The following is a 24653-nucleotide window of genomic DNA, read 5'->3' as shown; positions in this document are numbered from 1 at the left end:
CCCTAGTCCTGTGCCATCATTGTCGGATTACACTACCCGCATGTTATTTTAAGGAACATCTACCCTTTCATAATAGGATTTAGGATTAATTTACTTACTGTTTGACCAACAGTAGCAGCTACCACTGCTACAAAACACAAAGCTCACACACAGCCTAGGAATTAGTTTTTGTGTTTTTCTTTTAAATAATGTGATATTTTAATGTTTCATAAAACACTACAAACCTCTTTAACTCTACAAATATTTCATATACAACACCCCATTTACAGCTTTACAGTTTCTTATTTTGGTTTATGTGAGTTTCAAGACTTGCATAAAGGATGCAATTCATGCAGGAATCAGAAATGTACTGGTTCAGTGTAGCGCTCCCCCCCCCCCCCCAAACAACAGCTACCAAAAAAAGAAGGGAAAAAAAATCACTCCACTTACGGAAGTTAACACCAGCTGAAATTCTAACTTCAGCTTGCAGTGAGATTTTGGCTGTGTCCCACATCTGAGCTTTGTTAGCAAATAAGGTAACTAAAGTGCGTTAGCGCTTGCATAAATAGACTTTTTTTATTTGTTAAACTAATTGGCAACAGTTTTTGATTACACTTAAATTGTTCACTCCCCAGATCCTACATGCTCAATTTGCAACTTTTTCTTAATTAGGAAGTGAACTGAATGGATTGGGCTCGGAAGTATTTGCGTATTTGGTTTGGCAAATTTTAACCTGGTTGTGTCTTCCAGGATCGAACCGTGGGTGTTAAACCACGACACTATAGGAAGCCCCTTTAGGATGCCTTTAAGGTGGTATAGCCTCTGAGCTAAACGCTGTAGCGACCCTTTGTAAAGCTTGAAGGTGGTGTACTGCTGCATGAACAAGTAATGATTAACTGCATCACTTAATTACTTAAAATCACGTAGTACCACCCCACCGACACACACCCACCCAGATCACTCGTGCAGTATCAGTGAAATGTAACTTTCTAGCTATGCATCGTCTGTGCTGTTTGAATCAGCACTGTAGTAAACAGCACCTGTTCTCTTTCCTAATAAATACATTAATAATAATTAAGGAGAAGAACGACAATAATAATAACAATAATAAAGTTAACTGAAAAAAATATGTGAAGCGCTATCTTTTTAGTCAACACTTTTTAGAGGATATTTCCTAAATGCTCACCCAAAGCCTGACGCCCAAAAAATAAAAACATAAAGAATACTTTAATACATATATACATGGAGGAAGAGCATTAAATGTTTGAATTACTTCCAGTAACGAGCCGTCCTGGCAGCATACGTCTGACAGACAGAGACAGCAATGGTTTACATTTGTTTGTTTAAAAAAAAAATGAAAACGAGGACTCGCGGGGCTTAAGGAGGATGTGGCTTCTGATTGGCTAGAAGCTTAAGGGACAAAGTCCCTCTTCCAGGTGTCTCTGAGTTGCGCGCTCACCTTGACTTCAGTTGCACGCGGAGCAGGATATGAGAGACGACCGTGCACGGACAGGTACGCCTATATTTACTTAAAAACTAAAGCTCTGTTGTAAATAGGGTAAGGAACAGTTAGCATATTTTTCATTTATTGGATGCTATTTAAATAATTTACTGCTCGTGGCAGTTATTTTATGTTTTGTTTTGTTTGTCAAGTGTTAGACTTAAACTCAACCGGTATTTAAACACTTTTCGGTGAAGGGGTTTTATGGCGGTTTGGGGCTAATAATGTTAGTTACAAAAGATAGGCTTGGATTCAGTAATTAATGTGAAGGAAGTGGGTTGAAGCCTGGGTACAGTGGAGAAAATGATAATAACCCCTATTACACAACATCCTGCACAGAATTCATCGAAGGTAATAAAAACTTAGCCAGATGCTCTTTTACAGCCACAATGAAAACAACGCTGTCATTGCACCACATTTTCCAAAGAATCTGACACAGCAGTTTATTGCTTTGACTTGTGCATCATAGTCTTGTGATAGCTAAACTCGCCCAGTTTTTGTTTTTGCCTACTGTTGATAGGATAGGTGTAACTCACTTAAAGAGATAACACTTTGTTAAATGTTCTTCGGGTTCATATCTATCTACAGTATGATTTGTTTTGTTTTTTTCAGAGTAAGGGTTATAGCAGAGTGACTGGGACCTAATAAGCAGATAAAAACGACAAATGTGAAAAGGTTTTTCAAGCCGGTCAAAAATCACAATAAACGTTAACACTTAAGCTTACATTGTTCAGATTCATATCCTGACCTGGGACTTTGCGTACTGATCTGGCCATAGGGATTTTTACAATTTTAAAGGGATGGGATGGCATGGCCAACCACGAACAGTGGACAGGAGTGCTTTTGTGCCTCCACTGCCCTATTTGGCAGACCTTGCATCTCAGGTGTTGACACTTATCCAAAAGTGAATTTCTTTTCACCAGGTCCAGACAGGACTTCCTTTATTCTCAAATTGCAGCTACGCTACTATACCCATATAAACGAAACATTGAACAAAATTTCCAAATACAAAGCTGAAACTGCTTTTTTAAAACAGGTGTCATATAGCCTTCAGGAGACTGATTGCTTCTGCCTTCCACTCCCTCTGAAATTGATCCGGTAAAGAGAGATTAGGAGTGGCATGCAGGTTGTAATCCAAGTCACATGTAGTAAGAGGACTAGTTAGATATCTGCTAGAAGCTCACCGAGCTATGATAACCTGCATTTGTCAATTTCAGTGCTTACAATAAAGCTGTGCCCTTGCTGTTCTTTAGCTGCATGATCAGGTATGAAGTCCACAGTTATGCAGGTCATATTTGGATATTATAAAGTTTATATACATTTTCTGTGCACAATGTTATCTATCAGTTTTGACTCAAATACCTAACATCAACTCAACCATAGTGTACACACAGGATTACAGTTATACTGTTATAAGACCAATATCATTCAAATAACCACAGAATAATTTTCATCTCTGATTGATGAAGCTGTACGCTTCGCTTATTTTTATAGTTGACTGTTTTAAAAGGTAGTTAGCAATAGTGATCTGGATATGAACACAGTCCTTTGGTGCTGATTGCCATTTATAGATAAAACTGTCTTTCATATCTGGAAGATGTGCCGCTTAGTTGATGTCATGCTGCACAGATGTTTAATTATTTTTTATCAACATACCAGAGAATAAATTCCTTTACAGTTAGCAGACAATGTGAGCACATAGAAATTACATGAAACGTGGTCAGACCCAATGGTCAATGCTGTGCTGTTTGCGTATAAAATGGCTTGACTTATATTTCCTGATTTTATTTGTTTTGCAGGAAAAGTTTTAGCTGCGCCTATGATTGTCATTAGCATTGATGTATCATTATCACAGCGTCGAATATGACCTATTTTGCTTTCTATTCAACAATTTGGTTGATTTTTTATGAATTATAAAACAAAAGATATCGAAAAACATCCTTACTCATTTGTCAAATGATACCTTTATACGCTGTTAAGAAATTCCTACAAAAGGTTAAAACTAGGTAACAAATGCATCTATGGGGTAAAACCTTGTAAGGGAGATACTTATGAAGGACAGTGTTTTCTATGGTGCTGTTGAAAATGGTCTACAGGGCCATAAAGAATTAATAGCAGGGGAAAATGTGGAGAATAATTAATATATCCCTTTTTAAAAAAAAAAAAAAAATCTTTTACTTTGCTAAGAACAGTTTCAATAGTAATTTTATTCTGTATTTCAGATTGAAACAACAGGGTGTGTCACTAACTGTGGATAAGTAGGGCACTAAGATGCCCATAAGTGATACCTGGCCAGGTGACACCGGAATGGAGACAATGAATGGCATGGAGAGTGCTGGCAGCTGTGACAGTGTGGTCAGTGTTAATTCTGGCTTCGTAAGTAACCAAGTTTACCCTCTTCAATCTAAGAATATGTACACTAGTAATAGCACAAAACATATACGAAACAACTTGAAGTAGTGAGGCAAAACGATACTTGTAACAGCTGTAACATAAAAGCTAAAAGTCTATTTCTTTTCTTAGAGAGGATTTCTATCTCTCATTGTGGATTTCTTTTCTAAATGAAAGCCCTGTTTTAATGCGTTTCAGAGTGATGATAGTCTGGAGCACTTGTCTGCTGAGGAGAGGGCCTGTCTCATGTTTTTGGAGGAGACTATTGAGTCTTTGGATACTGAGGAGGACAGCGGAGTCTCCAATGACGAGCCTGAACAACTGCCCAGCTCCAGCAACCTTGCTACTAAAGTGGCTAATCTGTCAGCTTCCATGAGCAAAAGCAACCTTGATGGTGAGTTAATCTCTGGGAACAGATGCAGAATTAGTGACACATTATTTAGTGAAATGCTCTAGGTAGGTGTACAGAATTTCTAGTGATAAATGTGTACTTGTTTGACTTCCAGATTCACAGACATCAACCAATCACCAGAAACCAATCAACAAAAATTTTGATGCCAGGCCCATGCACAGCTACCTGGTTCCCACCCCTCTTCTTGTTGCAAGCAGTACTTCCTGTTCTGTACTCGGTACTAAACCAGGCACTCCTGCAGTCAAAACCGCCTCCTCTAAGCCTCAGTTTACATCTAAAAACAACAAACCAGGATACAAAGACAACCAGAAAGCAGTTTTTCGCCCAACATCTTCAGAGGCTAATGTTATACCTCCTTCCACAAAACCCTCAGTGAGGACAGCTGAGGGTCCTTTACCTAGAGGACCTCTCTCCTACGACGCACTTGTACATTTGCAGAGGAGTGCCTCCACAAAGAAGACCCCTTTATGCCCAACAGTTGATCATACTATAGACTCAGAAAAACGCCATTCTGCCCCGGTGGAAGGCCCAACACTTGGAAATCTCCAAAGATCAGACAAATCCCAGTCAGAGGTTTCCAAGTGTAAGAAAGGTCCTCCAGTTGTTCCCCCAAAACCCAAAAAGTTTCCCACCAACATATCTGCAAAAACTCAAAATGAAGAATCTATAATATCAGATTCTTCATACAGTGTCAAGAATGTAGCTGATCCCCAGGTGGTGAGAGTGGAAGCTTTGCAGAAGCTGGGCCTCCTGAAAGGCCAAGAGGCAGAAAATGATAAAGTAACCCCACTGCCTACACCCAAACCTAACTCCTCCTTGGGTGTAACAGCTGACAAGTTTACAAGAGGTCCAGCTAATAGTAATCCATCAAGGAGCCAATCATTTTGTAATGCTCAAGTGCCAAAAGAGTCCAATAACAGGCCTCTGCAGACCAGTGCCAATTTGCGTCAGTACACCAAACATGACCAGCGGCCTGGGTCTGCATCACATCCTGCTCAATCCAAGGGGAAGAGGACGGCTAATCTGGAGCAGTCTGCCACCCTGGACAACTGTAGAAGTAGTGGAAACACCTCTGAACCGCAAAGCATCAAATCAGCCAAACCAGTGACAACCACCAGGACCACCACAACAGCTCCCCCAGTACCCCAGAAAACCTCAAACTCAGTAGGCTACACCGTGATGGTGGTGCCTGGGATGGGAGGTGATCGAAAAGAGGCTCTCAAAAAGCTTGGACTGCTAAAAGACTGAAAGAGCAGATGCCTGCTGGCATAAATGCAATGCTCAGAAAGAAGCACAAGCGCACGATCAGCTTAAAGAGAGTTAAAGCGTTAAGTGGAAATCTGGCACACGGCACTTTGTCAAATAAAAGCAGGAGAGGAAGCGTTTAAAGGGCCATACACTTATGTTCTGCACTTAAAATATACAACACATAGTCATCTAAAGACATTTTTTTTTATTAAAAATAGAATTAAAAATGCACTCAGAAGTAACAGAAACTGCACCTTAAATTTTCTAAATCCAGAGCATCAGTGTATGAAAATAGTATCTTAATGTATTGCAAACCTAACAAAATTCTGTTATATAAAATTTAAACCCTATTGGCTATTGGCACAGGTACTAAATCAAAGACACGGATAAGGGTGTGCCAGAACTGATATCTTACTCATTGTTTTATAAATCACAAATGTGCCTGCATGTTGATTTTTCTTAGAGCAAATCCTCAAAGCACCAGATCAGTTCATGCAGTCTTTTAATATTCTAGCATTTTTTTTTTCAAGTTTTGCGGGATAATTTTCAATACTTATGTCCAACACAAGAACTCATGCACCAGTCGTTCTTCAGTTTCTTTCTACTACTGTTTTTTTTTTTTACAGTGTACAGTAGATTAAAGAGTGTTACACAGCCTTCATTGTGTAACACTGAAAATATGAAACGAAAAACAACCATTTAATTATTTGTGTCTATTCCACCATTGATATAAATGTCACTGAAAATAAAGTTTTTATCTAATATACTGCATTTTAAGCCATCTTTTTTTTCCTTATTGGAAGTTGGGCCGTGATAGCAGCACCCCAGACTACATTGCAGATCGAGGTCACAGAGTGCTAGGGCAGGTTGCGTGCAAACATCACCAATGAGCTTCAAACCTCCTCCATGAGTTTCCTTAGCCAAGTACTTACTGTATGTGTGTTTTACACTCACATTATGCATCTTCTCAGCGCTACGTTCCTTTGTTCACGGCAAGCCATTTGGTTTTGATGGAGATTGCCAGCACTGGTCGTCATAGATACGCACTACCATTATGCACTATAAGTTATAGTGGCCCTGTACTTTTGTCCATATAGTGTATATAATTTCTCCAGTGAGCTCTGTGTCTTCCACAGGGTTTCTTCCCAGTTGGATATGTCCAGAAAACCTCCAAAACAAGGGGTCCAGGAGGCATTATAATGTCTGAATGATCTCAACTGGTACACCTCACTTCCTCAACCTGTATCTAAGGCTGAGTGTAACTAACCTTCATGGGAAAAGTCATTTTGGCCACTTGCATTCATTTCCTAATTCTTTCTCCTCTTTAAATAATAAAATCTTAATATTTGCAGATAAACATTCCAGATTACACCAGTCCATTTGGCTCTGTTCAAAAAGCAAAAACAACCAACACTATACATGAGGTTGGTTTTGAGTGTTAACCCTACTGTTACTCTTCATTCACATCAGTGATGGCAGAGTCTTGCCCAAGGACATTTCAGCACATGGGAATCCAAGCTGTGGTTGTCTATATTCAGCCTGAATGTCTTGATTAATAAGCGAACCCACAGATCCCCGAGGCAAAGCTTTATGACTGTATCCCTGCAGTCTTTACCTCTCTCCTGTTACAGAAAGGCTATCAGCCATACTGCTCATCTTACACACCACTCAGATGATGGAAAAGCCTGCTCAGCCGTTCGTCCATAATCCTATTATCTCTAGCTCCACCTCTGTGCAAACTTAGTAGCCCAGCACTTCCCGGTCTCTATTTTCTTGTAACACTCACATGTCACACTTCTAATTTCTCCTGATGGATTATTTGAACGGCATGATATCTGTTATGCAACGGTCCTGAAGAGCCCAGATTAGCTCGTGGTTAATTATTGCAGAAGGATATTAGAGCTGTGTTATCGCTCAGTAAAGCAGCAGGTCTGCCAAAAGGTATCCGTGTCTATGTCTATTGTGTCGCCACAATAAATGATGTCAGACTCTGAAACGGATACAGTTGTCTGCTAGTGTCTTAATTGTTGCTTAATGTTGTCTGCGAGCAACATTAAGCAACAGACAAAGAAATCAAGCCAGTGTCAAAATGAGAAATAAGATAGTCACAGCTGCAGGAAGGATCGAGTTAAACAGCATTTGTTTCTGCATGTCCTGCAACCTTAAGAGGACTGACATCATAATAAACTTTTCAATATTTAATTCTTATGATTAAAAACTGCAACAACAACTTTCTGTCTCACATATGTTATTTGCATTTAGATAAAGAATCTACTAATTAACATCACACCAAAACCCACACTGGTGACCAGAGATGATGTGTAATATGAGATAACCATATCCTAGCATACTGCTGCCTTGACAACAGCTTTCCTGATCCATTTGTGACAGCAGAGTACTACAGTTTGACATGCAGGCTGATATTATTTTATATATTATTATTTACTACTGTTTATAATACACTGGAGTCAAGTTTTAATGGCTTTTTTGTAAAGTAATTGAAATTAAACACATGAGACATCAGTTAATTTGATGTCATCTGTTCTTGACAAGTATTTTAAATGCTGGGTAAAAAAAAGGAAATCAGCAACATTACAATGCAAATATTTTAATATTAAAGAACCTAACTCAAACAAACATTAAATTATGTCTTGTGCAAAAAAGAAAAGAAAAACCGAGGAAGCATCATACAGTAGGTAGCAATGAGTTAAAAATTAACATTAATAATTAAAAACTCATGACGCAAATGGACTTGTAACATCGGCAATAAATGGGTCCTGTGTAAATCTAGATAGCAGCCGTCATAAAAGCATACACTGATTCACAGTCAGATATACATATACAACACTTATTTTTTGATGAGTCATCAAAAGTGTCATTGTAGAAAACTGCAAATATGTGGGTCACAGTCCATTTAAGTCGCCTCATTATGGATGTGAGATTTGCTTTTTTTGCGCTTCACTTTACCGTTGGACACTGGGACATCCAGCGACTCCAGACGGAAGGGGCGAGGCAGGATGGCGTCTGAGCTCACAGACAGATTCATGTTAGAGCCGCTCATGGAGAGGTGGCCTGCCACGTTAACTAGCGGAGGAGAGGGGACGGCAGCAGGAGAAAAGACAGACAACAGTAAAAACTAAACAAAAGTAAGAAAGTGAAAAAGAAGAAAAATCTAACTAATCTAAAACTAAATGGTCTCAATAAGTAAAAATATAAAATATACAAAAAAGGTAAAAAAGAAGCCAAAACTTAAAATGCTCAGAGAGATAACCTAATGAAAAGGCTTCCCAAATGCAATACAAAAGTTTACTGTAACAGTATTAAGTGTAGTACGTGATTATTTTTTGTTCCTGCCAGTAAGGTTCTAATGAAAAGCAGAAACACAAGATCACAGCATACAAATATGTTGCTAAATAAAAATGAAATAGCATTCAACAGCAGAGCTAATTCACTAATTTAACTGGTAATATGTACTAATTAGAAGCCCGCAGTTTCTTTTCTCACCGTGGGCTTTTGCGGTGTCACTTCCGAGGAGCTGGCTCGCCCTCTTTGACTTGAAGTAGCTGCTGGCAATATTCTCACTGTCACTTCTGTCCAGCATTTGCTTGTACCTGTCCTCCTCCACCTGCTAAAACAGAAATGAAGTGCTGTTTTAGTTAATCAAGACATTGGAGTGAATTTTGTAAATAGAAGGAACAAGAGTGGAGGGGGAGTAGCTGTGTATGTGGATAAAAACCTAAATTACAAGGTGGTAGAAAGTATGACAACTGTAATTGATAATTTATTAGAATGTATAACAATTGAAATTTATAAGGAAAAAGAGAAAAATGTAATAATTAGCTGTATATATAGAACACCTGGCTCTAGTATTCAAGTATTTAATGACTTCATAGAGGAAATATTCTCTAAAACAAATCAAAAAGTTATGTTTATCTGTGGTGATTTTAATATTGACCTGTTGAATCCGAAAAAGCATAAAATGACCGACGAATTCCTAAACACTATGTGCAGTTTGAGTTTACATCCTAAAATAACCCGGCCTAGCAGAAATACACCACATTGTGCCACCTTACTTGACAATATTTTCACTAACAATATGGAAAACAACATTGTGAGCGGAACATTAATTAATGACATCAGTGATCACCTACCAGTTTTTGCAGTTTATGACACTAATTATAAGAAAAATCAGCATGAAGAACAACTGAGATACAGACGTGTAAGGACAGAAGAAACTATGAATGCACTTAAGAACGATCTATTAAATCAGGACTGGGACAATGTGTACAAAGAAACTGATATTGATATTGCATATGGCATATTTTTAAGAATATTCATGGAGTTGTACGATAAAAAACTGTCCAACAATAAAATACAACAGAAAGCACAAATATTCAGATAGACCATGGATCACTAAGGGTTTACAAAATGCATGTAAAAAGAAAAATACACTCTATAGGGAATTCCTAAAACAAAGAACAAAAGATGCTGAAAATAAATATAAAAAATACAAAAATAAGTTGACCAATATTATACGTGTATGTAGAAAGGAGTATTATAGTAAAATATTGAACAACAATAAACATAATATGAAGGGAATATGGGATGTTTTAAACGGTATCATTAAAAATAATTCTGGACAACAAAGTTATCCTCAATACTTTATCGACAATGGCAATATTATGGAAAACACTGCTGATAAGGTCAACAGCTTTAATCATTATTTTGTAAATATTGGACCAAAACTGGCAGAACAAATTCCTGAGTCACTGCCATCAGTAGACTGTAGTGAAAACCTGATTGATAGGAACCCTAACTCAATGTTCCTCACATCAGTGGAGGAAAAAAGAAATAATTGACATTGTACACATGTGTAAATATAAAACATCTACTGATTGTAATGATATTGACATGAAAATCGTCAAGAAGGTCATTGAAGGAATTGTAGGACCTCTAACATATATTTGCAACTTATCATTTCAGACGGGAAAAGTGCCAAACAAAATGAAAATAGCTAAAGTTGTGCCGCTGTATAAAACTGGGGATAGACGCCACTTCACAAATTACAGGCCTGTTTCTTTACTACCACAATTCTCCAAAATCCTAGAAAACCTGTTTAATAAACGATTAGACAAATTCTTAGATAAATATAAATTACTCTCTGACAGTCAATATGGATTCAGATCAAAAAGATCAACATCTCTGGCATTAATCGAATCAATTGAGGAGATTACGAATGCTATAGATCAGAAACAGTATGCAGCTGGAGTATTTCTGGATCTCAAGAAAGCATTCGACACAATCAATCATGACATATTAATTAATAAACTGGAACGGTATGGGATCAGGGGGGTTGTACTGCAATGGGTGAAAAATTATTTAAGTGACAGGAAACAATTTGTGAAGCTGGGTGTCCATTCCTCATTATGCTTGGACATTGCTTGTGGTGTTCCACAAGGCTCTGTACTGGGTCCAAAATTATTTATTGTTTATATAAATGATATTTGTAAGGCATCTGATATATTAAAATTAGTATTATTTGCAGATGACACAAATATTTTTTGTTCTGGGGGGAATCTAAAGGAGCTGCTGGATACAATTACTTCAGAAATGTGCAAAATTAAAAAATGGTTTAACAGGAATAAACTATCGCTAAATCTAAGTAAAACTAAAATAATCTTATTTGGGAATTCCCTTAGAAATGCACAAATGCAGATTCATGTAGATGGTGTGGAAATTGAAAGAGTACTTGAACATAAGTTTCTTGGTGTGATTATAGATGACAAATTAAACTGGAAGTCTCATATAAATCATATACATAACAAAATTTCAAGAAGTGTTTCAATCTTGAGTAAAATAAAACACATTCTGGATCACAAATCACTCCACATTCTCTATTGTTCCCTGATTGCACCGTATTTGAATTACTGTGCAGAGGTTTGGGGCAATACTTACAAATGTTCGCTATCATCAATCTTTATATTACAAAAAAGGGCCATAAGGATAATCCATAAAACTGGTTACAGAGATCATACAAATCCACTATTCTTAAAATCAAAAATTCTAAAATTCACAGATCTGGTTCATTTTCTCACAGCACAAATTATATATAAAGCAATAAATAACCTGCTTCCTGACAATATTCTAAAACTGTTTTCTAAAAGGGAACGGGGATACAATTTGAGGGGGGAATTAAATTTAAAACATCCTCGTATCCATACAACATTAAAAAGTTTTTGCATCTCTGTGTGTGGAGTGAAGCTGTGGAACAGACTAAGTAAAGATATGAAGCAATGTCCGAGCATGGCGCAGTTTAAAAAGCGGTTTAAGGATATGGTTTTTACAGGGTACAGGGAAAAGGTAGAGATTTGATAGGGTGTTCTTGTCTAATATTTTCATGTGTGTGCGGGTGCACGGGTATGTTGGTATGGGTATATATATATATTTGTAGGTTGTGTATCCTTGAGGTGTTAATGGGGTTATTGCAAATGTGTATATGTGCATATGTGTATATACGTATGTATGGATAGATAGAAACATATATGTATATATATTTTTAAAAAATGAAAAAAAAAATACACATGACATATAATGTAATTGCAAGGAGGTATTTCTGTAGTCTATTGATACTAGATAGTGGAAAAGGGGTGGGATTAAATAAGCTTATGCTTCTTCCTGCTCCTTTTTGAACATGAAAGTTATTTGGAGTTGTGATTGCTCGTTTTCCTTTTGTTTTGCTTTGTTCATTTGTCTCTTTTAATTCTATTTTGTTGTACTTTTTCAACATGTTCAAAATAAAGATTCAATCAATCAATCCATCAAATGGCCTCTAATCCTGCTAGAATGTGTGTATGTCAAGTAAAAGCCTATGCATGAAATGCAAACACACCGTAAATGCTTCTCCAGCATCAGAACCTGAGCCTCTGCGAGCTGAAGCTTTTGGAGTCACTGCTAAGAAAAAGAATGTGATTAATAAACATTTAAGGAAAGTAATTTGCAAAACAAACAAGATTTACTGTCTTGTCAAAAAAAAAAAAAAAAGCTTTCACTTTTCTTTTTTTCTTTTTTTTTTTTACATACCGTATTATACCCCACCTGAAGGCAGTGTTGTTTTCTGCACCATCACATCTGGCAGTCTCCAGGTGGCGCTGTCCTCGTCCCAGACAGTATCCTTCTTCAAGCGGTCCAGGTTGCTGTAGTTGCAGTCACGGCGCACCAGAGGCACCATACGCTCCAGCAGGCTGTGCAGGAGCTGCCCTTCCTTCTCCAGCCTGCGTATAGTCGCCAGGTAGTCATTCCTCTCCACCTCAAACTCTGCCTGCAGGTCACGGATCTCCAGTTTGGCTGCTTTCAGCTGTTGCAACAGTGACGAAGCATGTTATTCATGAGAAAACTAGCTAAAACCCACTTGTTAAAAACGTGTCATATGTAGGGGTTGACATTCAAAGAGAGAACCGTTTTAACACACCAAATTAGTAAATCCCTGAAGAGATAACCTAATTTTTCCAGGTTAAAAAAGTTAATAAATTGCCCAATTTAAATTTAGTCAAAGTCACCTTCTAATACATCTCCAGACCGCTGCTGTTATTTTGGTATCACTATTTTGGAAGTCCATTGTACTTGTGCCTCTACAATGAGTGTTGGATCTTGCCCAGTGTTTCAAAACAGGGAGTATAATACTTTAACTTGATTTTGGAGAATTGTACAAAGTCGTAGGAAAGATGGTGAGCAAAGACTGGGTTTTTCTGGCCGAAAAACTGTTGCCTTTTCAATGTGTGGTGATGCTGTTGTTAAGGCTCTTTCCACTGGATGTTCTCCCACAGATGCCCCAGGATGTTAACGCACAAGTCTGCATTTATAGTCTGAAAGTGTGGTATGAATTCGCAATGTACAATCCCATTCTGGTGAACATGCACTGTTGTCAAAATTTGACTTTTAAGGAGTAAACTTTGTCAAGAGCAGGGGTGCATGAAAAGGAGATCTTAGGGAGGAGAAATAGATTTCTGTGGGTGGATAACCCAAACTTTCTGATCGCTCCTTGAAATGTACAGAAAACCCTTAACACATATGCTTTCTCCCAACAGAAAGATTGCATTTTGCATCTGCTGCAAGCTCCTTCGAACTGCTTCCACTCACCTTGCCCTGAACTTTGACTAGCATTTGGTTTTTGGCATGGACTTCTTCCTGGATAGAGTTGTAGACATTCAGCAGCACATTTTCGCTCTCCTCGCTGTTCTCTGACAGAGCATGGACAAGCTGAGCTTTTCTCTGGTCAGCAAGTTTTTTTCTCTGCCGCTGTCTTTGTTGCAGCTCTTTGTTCCTGGCCTGCTCCCCTCCTACCACCTCCTGTTCCAGCTGCTGCAGTCTGAGGAAAGATTGAACACCAAGGACACCGCATAGATGCGTGCTTAGTATAATTCTTGCTATATTATTCTAGTGTAACCATCAATGTATGATATGTTAAACATAACTGTTCTGCTAATTACCAGATTATGGTAATAACACAGAAGAATGCAATGATGTAAAAGAATGCAAGGGTAAGTACATACAGAAAAATATACAGCTGGAATCTGATTATCCACTCCATTTGTAGCCACAAGCATAAGTATGACACATTCATCATGGAGTGTGATAAGAAGATTGTAGATACCATCATAACAATATGTTCAGTATCCTGTGAACAGTGTTGAAAATGCTCACAACCCAGACCCATAAGGAGTAGAAATTAGATGGATCGGCTGATTAAGACATATCATATATAATAATAAAATCATAGCTATGAATCTGAGGAAGTGTTCATGTTAAGGAAAGTTTCCATGATTAGAACAGAAGCCTACAAACCTTTCCAGGACGTGTTTCTGGTCTAGAGGCCCCGGTGCAGTTGCATCAGAAGACTCCAAGAGTCCAGCTCTATCTGGATCTTTTTCGGAAAGCTTGCTCGCCAACATGAGGGAATAAAATTCAACATTTTGCCTACATAAGATTGCCTTGTTACCTTGTTTCAGGATACAAATATGATTTGAAGAGGAGTGATCTTTATGGAAAGTGGGGCTGGACACTACCTTAGTCTGGGAGGTTTCCTCAACTGTACTGTGGCACATGGGATCAGTGCTCATGCAGAGTTCTTCCAAAGCAACCTGGGATGTACAGCTGGCGCCCACTAATGTAGAGAAGCGGCACAATACAAAGAAGCATACATGGGGAGAATCCAACAGCGGAAAACTTTTGTTCTGTTGTTGGCACAGGATGTGCTGTTACCATTCTTGGGGACAGAGCTCCCCCTGCTGACTTGGGCCTTCTCCAGACTGGACAGTTTTGATTCATAGGAGGAACGCAAAGCAGCAATGTCCTCCTGCAGCTTCGCCTTGGATTCCTGCTCTGCATTGTATTCAGCCTGCAACTTGGCCAGCCTCTCCTCATACTCCTGCAGAGACAGCAGAACACAGATCATAAATCACAGGCTCTTTATACAATGCATGCTTAAAGTTGAAGTGATAAATTGTTGTGTGGGATTGGTCCATGTTTGCCTCTTTAATCTTTTCCTTCCTTTCTTCAGTGGGGGTGGACTGTGGCCTTGAGGGCACAGCAGGGGATGACTCAGAAAACTGACCAGCCAGCAGAGCTGCATTTTAAATAAAAGTGGGTTTTTTTTATAGCACTGGTAATTAAAGAAAGACAACATGCAAGAAAATAAAATATTTCTCTGCATCTAAAAGAGGCTATGTGTAGATTTAGGAATATTAAGCTAAAAAAGCATGCTGTTTTTCTATAAAAATTTACTTGAAAGGTCAGCAGTGCTCAGCTGGCCTGTGAGGAGCGCCCGCAGCTTCTTGATTTCCTCCTGATACTCTCGGAGCAGAGCATCCTTGGGGTCCTCGTTGATGCGAGGCCTGTTCTGGATGCTCTTGGCCCGGTTTGCATATCGCAGCGTACTTAGGCTTTCCTCATAATTGTTGTCTGCGGGCGAAAGACAGGCGATCATCAGGGTGCGGGTGTTTCCTCCCAAAGAGTCCTGCAGCAGCCTGGTCAGCTTGGAGTCTCTGTAGGGGATGTATCTGGAGCGTCCATCTACCAGGGCGGAGATGACGTTTCCCAGGGCCGAGAGGGAAAGATTGATCTTTGTGGCTTCGCGGAGTCGCTCGCCGGTAGCACCAGTTTTAGACTGACGCTCACTTCCTGCCAGGTCCACAAGGTTGAGTTTTCCTGCCCGTAGATGGTCCTGGTCAGATGAATCTGAGAATTTGAGTTGACACAGGAAACGCAAGCAACATTCAACACTGTTACAAAGCCTTATTATTTACCTTTATTAACCTGGTATGTTTTATTCAATGGTTTGAAAACTACATGCAAGCACAGGCAGGATATGCAAACTATTAACAAGGAGATTCATATACTATCAAATTTAAAGATATAGTGCCACAGAACAAAAATAACTGATGGTAAAGTGCTGATGACATTAGGAGATATAAGAGGATCACATTCAAAAGAAGAATATCAGCACAGACTGAACAGATATAGTGATGACAAAGATATTATAAGTTCACCAGTGCTGCAGATCTCCAGGTGGATGGTGAAGATTGAGTGGGAGCGTGAGGAGTCTTTGTTCATCAGCGTGTAGCCCACTGCGCGGTTCCTCCAGCCTTTCTCTATGATTCTTTCACACTCTCCCACACTGTGCACAGTGTGCATGGAAAGGTCCCGTACATATACCCCACGCTCTGGGTGCTCTTTCAGCTAGGCATTCATCAGCCACACAAAGCACACACATACGCACAATCAGCTAGTCTGTCACCCTGTTACAACACCTTGACCTTTAAGGAATCAACTGTGCGTTTAAATCACCATGGCAACAGGTACAGTACTGTGCAGAAAACAGCACACTCACCTTGCTGTACTAACCAAAGAACAATAATCCATTTGGCTTCTTCTGATACAGTGTAGCCTGTTTAGTTTATCTAAAAAGCAGGGACTCACCTCCAATCTCTGCTTGGCATCGCTTCCCAAAAGATCTCGGATTTCTTCATTGTAAATCTCCAAGTAGGAGGCCCTCACCAGGAATTTCGTATTTTCTGCACACTAGCTTGCACACACGAGATAAAACATATAATTATTCTATCAGTGCTGAGACGAGCCTAGACAAAAACTAGGAGCATAATATTACGTATGCATGTTGCAAGCTACAAGATCACTGTGGTCAACAGACACACCTGAATGCTCTCAAAGATGTGTTCAAAGGCCCGCGGGATGACACCCTTCTGGGTTGCAGGTTCAGACACCCCTTGCATGGTGAAAGACTTTCCACTTCCAGTTTGTCCATAAGCAAAAATTGTCCCATTGTATCCCTCAGTCACACCCTGTAAAAGTGACATTTTTAATTTTATTTAATTTTGAGGTGAGCAAAGGGTATTCACAATGACGCCTGCATTCATTAGGAATTAGATATAGGCTACTGATGTTAGGCTGAAGGTGTCCAGTGACAAGCGTGCTTCTTTTATAGAGCCCAGCTCTGCAGGCTGGTAATAAAATCAAGCTTACCTCAACCAAAGGATAAGCAATCTCGTTGTACATCTGCTCAGTTGTTTGATCAATATAGTAGGTCCCATCAAAGGTGAACTGTTTAGGTGGCTCATCCACTGCACCTGGCTTTTCTATGAAGCACTGGCAGCGCTGCAGGTCCATGGTCAGCACCATCTTACAGCTGAGCGCCTTCTCCCTGTCATTCAGGGGCCTGCACCTGACCACCACCTTCACCGACTCTGACCCCATGTCTCAAGAATCACTACCGAGCAGCTGGCAGGTGTAAGAGATCAAACTAATGTAAAATACAAAGCCGCTCCGGTCTCCTTCGCAAACACTCAACGTTTACTTAGAAGTACGACAGCAGGACCTCGATGGCTAACATCACCTTAACAACAAGATGACAGCAGCAGTTGACTAACGGCCCACATCTCCAGTGAGGTTCAGTAAGAAGCGATCAGCAAAAATATCTCCAGGTACAGTGTGGACGGATCTCGTCAGGTATCGCTTCAGGTCCTGTCCCATTCTGTTCCTCTCCCCGAGGCGTTTGAGGTTGCTTAGCAACCATAAGTAACCATTGAGGAATGTAACAGGCCCAGACCCGCGGCCATTTCCGTGAGGACGGAGTGGGGTCAAAGGGCAAAAAACAGTCTACTTTATGCTTCATTACTGTCAAGAAACTAAAAGTGAAAACATATTTTAAATAAAGCAAACAGACGTTTGAAGAGAAAAGAAAGACTACGGATGCACGTTATGTTCAGTTATTTAATGTTTTGCTAATAATCACAATCTTCTGTTGTGAAACTAATGTAGGGGGTGCAGGTAGATGGTGTGCAAGCTATGAACAAATCAACTATAGTCAAGACGACACAACATGATAACCACAATCCCAGAGAATGATTGAAATCATTTTGTACCATTTATACTCGACCAATGAAAACTCTGAACAGAAATTTAGTCATATTAACAGATGCGACATTATCAGCTAAACAAACTGCATACAAAAATATGAGTAAAAAGGAGTAAAAGTTTTACATTTCAGTAACATTGTTACTAGACAAGGAAACAAGAAGAAAAAGTGTGGCTTTGCCATCAGGTGTAGTAATCAGTGATTAATTCCCCTTTACAGATTCAGGTTCTTAGTTTCATGTCTTAAAAAAAAAAAAAAAAAAAAAGCTCCTCTGTTTTATAGGCACAAATAAAAATGTATATTTTTAAAAGCTTATGTTGAAATAAAAATAATAAAATCAGAAACCACAAAATATCTTTAACACACAAGTACCCTCTTAGGAAATGGATACTGTTCACAGTAAGTGCCAACACTATTAAACAGTGACTTTGTTTTACAGTTAAACCTTCCCGCACCAAAACACAGATAAAAGATAAATGTGCAAAAGAAATGATCAGTGTCGCTTATTTTGTGCCCTCTGAGGTTGGCAGTCCACATGTTCCAGTGTCCAGGGTTTACATCCATTCGTTTCTGTGGGTACTTTTAATTTCGGCTTCGTTTGGGCTGAAGCTTTACAGGCTGCTGTTTGCTGACGTTTTCCTCCCACTCATAGCAGTGGTTCACCCGAGCATAGCTCAGCAGACATGGCAGCTCGTCCTCAGTCTCTGTGTAGTGCTCAATCAGCTCAGCCATGGAATTGAATTCAGTCTTGCATTTCTACATTTATAAAAATAAATAAATTAAAAAGGACACCAGTTACACATGATTATAAATCAACTATGACATTTCTAATCAAATACAAACAATTATTATGGTTTTCGAGAATAATACTGTCAATTAAGGTGGTTGCCAAGTGGAAACCTCCAGTGCAGTTCTCCAAAAAGCCACTTGAGGGCTCTAGTTAAAAACAGACTGTATAAAATTTGGAAGTCACCCACTATAAAGTCCTGATGTACAGGATAGCCTCAAGCTTAATGTTTTTGACCATAACATTTTAACATCACACGGAAACAAACACCCCTTGCTCTCCACCGCACTCCTAATATCAACATTTCATAAAAAGTAAAAAAAATAAATAATCCATGTTTCAGTAAATGTGAACTGAAACTACCAACTGAGCCCCAAATCTTCTTACTGACATCATAGAGTGAAAGAGTTGAGGGCAATTTTATCCACAGACCTCAATTTAATTGGAAGTCGCTGCAACTAGAGCTGCCGCCCTCTGCTGGCCATTATAGGGAATGCGTATTTAAAGCACTTCCACGTTAAATCAGATATTTCAATATCTCCCCCCCCACGACCCCCTTTCTTTTCTATCATTTATGAAAAATATAAGAGCTTGTGAAAATAAAGTAACCAGTGAAAGAGATTAGATTTAATCATAATCTGGTTTTCACATCATGTATATGAGCCAACAAAAGAATTACCTCCAGCACGAATTTCCCTTTACGGGTGTTTTCAATAAGGTGGGTGATTGGGCCAGAGGAGAAGCGAATGATTAGAGAGCCACATTTAGGGTTTTTTGGATGTTGGCACAAAAGGTAGGATCCCAGAACATCATCTGCAAGCAGTGAATAGCTGCTCTCACTGCAATACCAAGAAGGAAAATCACAGATGTAGTAATAGGAAAGTGACACTTATGAATGTAAAGATGTATTTGATGTGCGATATACTAACGTTGCGATACCAGCCCAACACCACACTGCCTGAGCTAGTGCCTCTTCTGTTTCAGACAAGCTTGGAGCCCGGGATCGCCTCGCTGGCAACTTGTCTAGATCCTTTTCTGGTTTTGATATGATAAGAAAAATAATGTAAAGTTAGATTTTATAAAGGTGGAATATTGCATCACCATGTGACGGGGAAGAAGCATCCCAGATGATCTCGACTCAGTGGACGCTATGCAGTGATGATGATGAAATAACCCCTCAAAAACAAAGAAACATATTCAACTTTAAAAAGGAACATTAGTAACAGAAATAAAATGTAAGCGCTGTAGAAATGCACAATTACCCATATGAGATGAAATCACTTCATCATGCAGACTAAAATAAAAAAAAAACAAAACAAAGAAAAGCCCTGACACCACAGCAGTGACTGCCCTTCACCAAATACTGATGAAGTCGCTTTACCTAATCAATTCTTTGAACCTCGATAGCGCTCTGTGAACACTCGGCCCACCTTGAGTTACACTCAGTTGATCCTGAATGGTGCGCTGTTTGCGTGGCGTGAAAGTGAAGGAGCGGTAAGCACCAGAGCGCAGCACTTTGGTGCGTATGACTTTCTTGCGCATCAGGGAGGGAGAGGAGATGGGAAAGACCTCATCTTGGCTGCTTTGTTGGTCATCTGAAGACTTTGGAGTTTTCTGTAGAGAAAACATCACATAGTTTGTACAGATAATTTAAATTTTGAGGCATACATTTTGAAACTGCAGTGCTGTGCAAAAACTTGGGTGCGGTAATTTTTGAAGACATGGGTAAACTTACATTGAAATACAATATATAAAGAGGCAAAACCATTGCAACATTTACTAACAAACTAACATTTAAATTAGTCCATGAGATTTTGGGTGAAGTTAAAAAAAGAAAAAAAGAATAGCCAAACCTTAGTGCCAGGTAATAATCCACCAAAAGGAGCTCTTCTGAATGAAACCAGGGCGCTGACACTAAGAGGAAAGCCGTGATTGAGCAGTGAAGGCTTGCGATGAGGCAGTGAGCCAGCAGAGTCTATCTGGGCCTCTTCTGGATGCTTCTCCAAGTACGACAGCTGGAAGCAGCGGCACAGCAGCAGGTTCAGGAACTGGGCCTAAAGGAGGAAGGGTGCATACAGAAAACCTAGCAGTTAAACTGAAACGGTGTTATTCTGTGTCATATTGCAGTCATTCATCAAGTAAATTATTAACAGTACAACGGCACTGATAAAAACTTAGCGCTTCAACACCACAGCTGACACCGTTTAGTCAAGCACAGGCATCTCGCAGAGATGAGGCAATTGCAGTGTCATTGCCGACCTCTCCATGTTGGAACAAGTCTCGCTGCTAACTACAATGCGGTGAGACTGGCTCAAAACAATTGAATGCTACCAGATCCACCAGTAGAGGCACCTATTATTGTGTCACACAGGAAGCTTGGCTTCAAGGGTGACTTCTGAAGATACAACAGTCGGTTGGGATCAGATCTGAATTTAGCACAGAAAGGAATTTGTTATCAAAGATCAATAAGCACATTTCCCATCACTCTCTAGTCCAAACCTGTGTGACACTGGAGGGTTTTATTTGGAGTTACCATGGCAAACTGTTCAGTACTGAACACATTTATTGGATTTAATTTCCTCTAATGTGTCAAAGGCTTCTGATAACAACAGAAATGTTAGCTTTATATTATATCGGCATTACTTCCCTACTCTGGGCTGCTCTAAAATAGTTTGCCTATCAAGATAACGAGAACGGAAATATGGACTCAGTTTCAGTGACACCATTAACGCAAACCTCTAATGTAAACTTTAAAAGGTTGTTCTCGTTCTCACGTCATTTAAACACGTGACCATTTTATTCCTTTTAAAGAATCGCTGTCAAAACCCCGCAACTATTTCAGGCACGGACCAAAACTATGCAAACATATAGCTTGGAAACTTTCTATGATAACAGACTTGAAAAACAGAGAATAGAAAGAAGACGAAGTAAACTGCTAAGTACGACACAAGTAAAAAGCAAAATCACAATGCTGCTAACTCTTTTTAGATCGCTTGATGGAAGTTCTGTTTTAACCACTTGCACATGTGCCTTTGCTCTGCTCCTCTGAGATAAAACAATGCTCCTTCAAGTTGACTTCTGTTTCAGGGAAGAGGGAGGGTGAAGTCCCAGCGAGCCAAATCTGGCAAGTAGAGCAAAAATGTGTTGGTCTGGCCTCAAACCTCCGGTCAGTGCACCATGAGTGGACACACAATGTCAAATTTTCTTCCTCTGTCTGGAGAAGTTACATATTATGCATTTTGAAAAAAGAAAGAAAAAAAAAACAAACAAACTCTTGCATTGTTTGATTTCTGGGTCGTAGCCCATCATCACCTCTGGTAATGATTCGGCATATAATAGTTTGAAATGTCTGGTAAGCAACATGGTGATATCACAAAACACACATGTTCAAGCAGTCAGGACAGGCCTTCCACCGAGTGCAAGTAGTGCCAGAAGCAGCCCATAGGTGCACACAGAGATAACCTTGAATGGGGTTGCAGCTAAAGTATAGTCAGTCATTGTTTCTGCTTTTTGTGAGCAGAGTTGGAACACCTTTAATCACACACTTTAAAATATACTGTGCTTGACAGAAGGACTTTCTGTCCAGCATGGGAAAGCGGCAGGGTTGTTATTTGTGAGTAAACAGAAAGCCTTAAATACATATTTACTGCGAGCTCTAACTATAACAGAACAATGGAGAATCCTTACTGCTCTGGCGTGCCTTGCTTTAAAGACATGGCAGTAGAGCTGGGTGTCTGGGCAGCCTGGGTTATGCGCGACAAAGGCAAACTGTGAATCGACGGGTCGGGCCGTGGAAAGAGAGATTCTCCGCAGAGCGTGGGCCATCAGGAGGATCTGCACACAGGGACAGGTCGCGAGCAATAAGGCACGAAAAGGAGAGCGACGTAAACAGGTCAAAACAAATTAACTGTCATTTTCTCTACTTACCGTTTCATCCTCATTATACATTTTCACACCTTTAATGGAAAACTTTAGGGACACTGGCCGTCTTGTCTTGCATGCCTAAATGAATACAGGACTGCATTAGGTACAGTCGTTATCATCACATTCGTAGGTTTAGATAGAAAGATAAAGACTCACTTTAAGGGACTTCAACTGTGTGTGCAGCTGCTTAATCTGGTCATCCAAACAGTTATCATCCACAGGAAATGAGCCTACATACTTCACCAGTGAAGACAGGAGGTTAAGCAAACACTCACACAGACACACAAATGCAAAGTCATATTTCCAGACATACCTCTGCTGATCGTGTCACTGTACCATCTTCTCTGACCGGTGCCTCACCCATCGTGCCCTGTGGAAATACGAGATTTCAACACTTGAAGTCCCGAGAATTTAGGACTCCAAGCAGCAGAGTGAAGGAGATTTAAAAACAAGTTGAAAACATATGGACTAAATTGAATGTGCGTTTATCTATCCTCTTGATACTCAGGGAAACATGAAAGACGAGTCGGTATTAAACATAAGCGTAGCAGTCGCAAGAGCCTGATTTTGAAGACGCTTCTTTGGGCGCATTAACGTCGCAGATAAACCTGCTGCTACGAGAGGCTCGATTGTTTTGTTGAGATTATCCGCCACGAAATGCCCCGAAAGAAACCCAGAAAGACACAAACGCGTGAAAAGACAAAACTTTTGAAGGGTTTCCGCCCTGTGGAGTCCAGCAGCAGCGGCAGGCAACACCGGGGCGTCTCCACCTGAGCGCACAGGTCACAACAGCACCTTTATATCACAGAAACTCACCCTGAGAGTCGCAACTAAACCCTCCTCACCCTCGGACCGCTCCGCGTCTTCTTGGCACGCCGACCAAACGCACACCGAGGCCCCCCCACCGTCACACTTTTACCTGCAGCCGTTACCCCCAGGTGTGCAGCGGTATTCCGAGGCGGAGTTTAGTTGAAGAAAGGCGGGGAAAGAGGAGGAGGAGAAGAAAGAAAAGAGGGTGTGAGTGAGAACTAAATCAACCAAAACACGAAACTTACGGAATGGCTCAATGAATCACATCACCCTCCCCCTGAAGCGGTTTCTGTCCACTCCGCCTGACATTCCCACACAGCGCGCAAGAATTCAAGCTCACGCAGCAAAACCAAAAATAACAGTATGTGTCAATAAAAGTATTTTAAAATTACACGATATTAATTTATAGTTAAAAGCTGTGCACTGAAAGTCCACTAGGTAAAACCTGCGAGAAATAACTGGAGGCGTCACCAAGATGGCAGCCTGCATGGGAAAACTTGTGTCTAGATGAACTTTGGGTCCAAAAGTTAAATCTATTTTAAGCCCCACCACCACCACCACCACACACACCTCCTCCCGATAGTACTCGTTTTTTACTTCAGAAAAGATATTTGGGGTCATAACACTGTAATTTGTACGCCGTGCCATTTTATTATTTTGCAGATTTTATCATATGCTATGTTGTGTTATTAGATACAGATATAAAAATACAAAAAGTTAAGGTGCAGCAACATTACAGCGATACACAATGAGTCAGTGTGATTCAGTAGTATTTAAAACCTTTATAATGATACGTGGGAATATACATTTTGCTTAAGTAAACGCTCAGAATACTTGTTTCTCCACTTTTTATCTACAGTTTATACTTCTGGTTATACATGTTAAAAGCTGACATGCACCCATTGTGGGCCCGGTAACTTTTAATGTAGTTACTTTTAGTAGTTTCTCCTTAAAAAGGAGGATTTCTTTGACAGGATACTGACCAACACTCAGAGCAATGGGAAAGCAATAACTCAGTGAAGATTTAAGAAGGAGAATTGTAAATTTATAGGATTTGGGAAGCTCTCTTGGATTACAAGATCATCAGTTCAAACTGCTGTACGTGTGTATAAGTTATTTGGATGCATTGTCACACTGCCAAGGTCTGGAAGAAGACCCAAACTGTCCCCCTCAG

At 39.8% G+C, this 24653-nt stretch overlaps 3 protein-coding genes across 9 annotated transcripts; 1 reads left to right on the top strand and 2 right to left on the bottom strand.

Moving 5' to 3' along the window:
* The first annotated feature begins 1285 nt into the window (after positions 1-1285).
* LOC146710136 (specifically androgen-regulated gene protein) lies at positions 1286-6302 on the top strand. 3 transcript variants are annotated; one of them, XM_085457418.1, is made up of 4 exons: positions 1286-1492; positions 3703-3835; positions 4070-4265; positions 4378-6302. In XM_085457418.1, the coding sequence occupies exons 2-4, from the start codon at positions 3752-3754 to the stop codon at positions 5529-5531; spliced, it is 1434 nt and encodes a 477-aa protein (XP_085313544.1). In that variant the 5' UTR covers positions 1286-1492; positions 3703-3751; the 3' UTR covers positions 5532-6302. The 3 variants fall into 3 exon arrangements, with proteins under 3 accessions (XP_085313544.1, XP_085313542.1, XP_085313543.1); XM_085457416.1 differs by having other exon boundaries at positions 3703-3856; XM_085457417.1 differs by lacking the exon at positions 1286-1492 and adding an exon at positions 1599-1831 and having other exon boundaries at positions 3703-3856.
* A 1821-nt stretch (positions 6303-8123) lies between these two features.
* Positions 8124-17657, bottom strand: kif17 (kinesin family member 17). Of its 5 annotated transcripts, XM_085457410.1 has the most exons (15): positions 17437-17655; positions 17067-17321; positions 16739-16885; positions 16506-16607; positions 16076-16265; positions 15312-15764; positions 15059-15153; positions 14790-14955; positions 14594-14691; positions 14373-14464; positions 13668-13896; positions 12627-12885; positions 12421-12482; positions 9036-9159; positions 8124-8615 (listed from the first exon to the last, which is right to left on the bottom strand). In XM_085457410.1, the coding sequence occupies exons 2-15, from the start codon at positions 17295-17297 to the stop codon at positions 8446-8448; spliced, it is 2418 nt and encodes an 805-aa protein (XP_085313536.1). In that variant the 5' UTR covers positions 17298-17321; positions 17437-17655; the 3' UTR covers positions 8124-8445. The 5 variants fall into 5 exon arrangements, with proteins under 5 accessions (XP_085313536.1, XP_085313538.1, XP_085313537.1 ...); XM_085457412.1 differs by having other exon boundaries at positions 9036-9156; positions 17067-17655; XM_085457411.1 differs by having other exon boundaries at positions 12421-12479; positions 17067-17655.
* Positions 17658-17799: 142 nt separating this feature from the next.
* Positions 17800-23575, bottom strand: sh2d5 (SH2 domain containing 5). The gene is given in 11 exon segments (XM_085457415.1): positions 17800-18564; positions 18566-18714; positions 19425-19584; positions 19675-19780; positions 20176-20359; positions 20599-20799; positions 22433-22579; positions 22673-22747; positions 22826-22906; positions 22983-23039; positions 23486-23575. Coding segments are annotated over 10 exon segments (1206 nt in total). The 5' UTR covers positions 23034-23039; positions 23486-23575; the 3' UTR covers positions 17800-18512.
* Positions 23576-24653: the final 1078 nt, after the last annotated feature.

The sequence above is a fragment of the Copadichromis virginalis genome, linkage group LG5 (assembly GCF_057382275.1).
Source record: "Copadichromis virginalis isolate Kocher_CV1m ecotype Utaka linkage group LG5, C_Virginalis_male_GT1.1, whole genome shotgun sequence".
In the NCBI taxonomy this organism is placed as follows: domain Eukaryota; kingdom Metazoa; phylum Chordata; class Actinopteri; order Cichliformes; family Cichlidae; genus Copadichromis; species Copadichromis virginalis.
This window is presented reverse-complemented; position numbering and strand designations above follow the sequence as displayed.

Coding starts and splice junctions, on each gene's coding strand:
- kif17 (XM_085457410.1), bottom strand. CDS start 17,297: ATGGGGTCAGAGTCGGTGAAGGTGGTGGTCAGGTGCAGGCCCCTGAAT. Junction 16,886..17,066: donor TTGCTTATCCTTTGGTTGAG/GTAAGCTTGATT, acceptor TCACTTTTACAG/GGTGTGACTGAGGGATACAA. Junction 12,483..12,626: donor GAAAACAACACTGCCTTCAG/GTGGGGTATAAT, acceptor TCTTTTTCTTAG/CAGTGACTCCAAAAGCTTCA.
- LOC146710136 (XM_085457416.1), top strand. CDS start 3,752: ATGCCCATAAGTGATACCTGGCCAGGTGACACCGGAATGGAGACAATG. Junction 3,857..4,069: donor TCAGTGTTAATTCTGGCTTC/GTAAGTAACCAA, acceptor AATGCGTTTCAG/AGTGATGATAGTCTGGAGCA. Junction 4,266..4,377: donor GAGCAAAAGCAACCTTGATG/GTGAGTTAATCT, acceptor TTTGACTTCCAG/ATTCACAGACATCAACCAAT.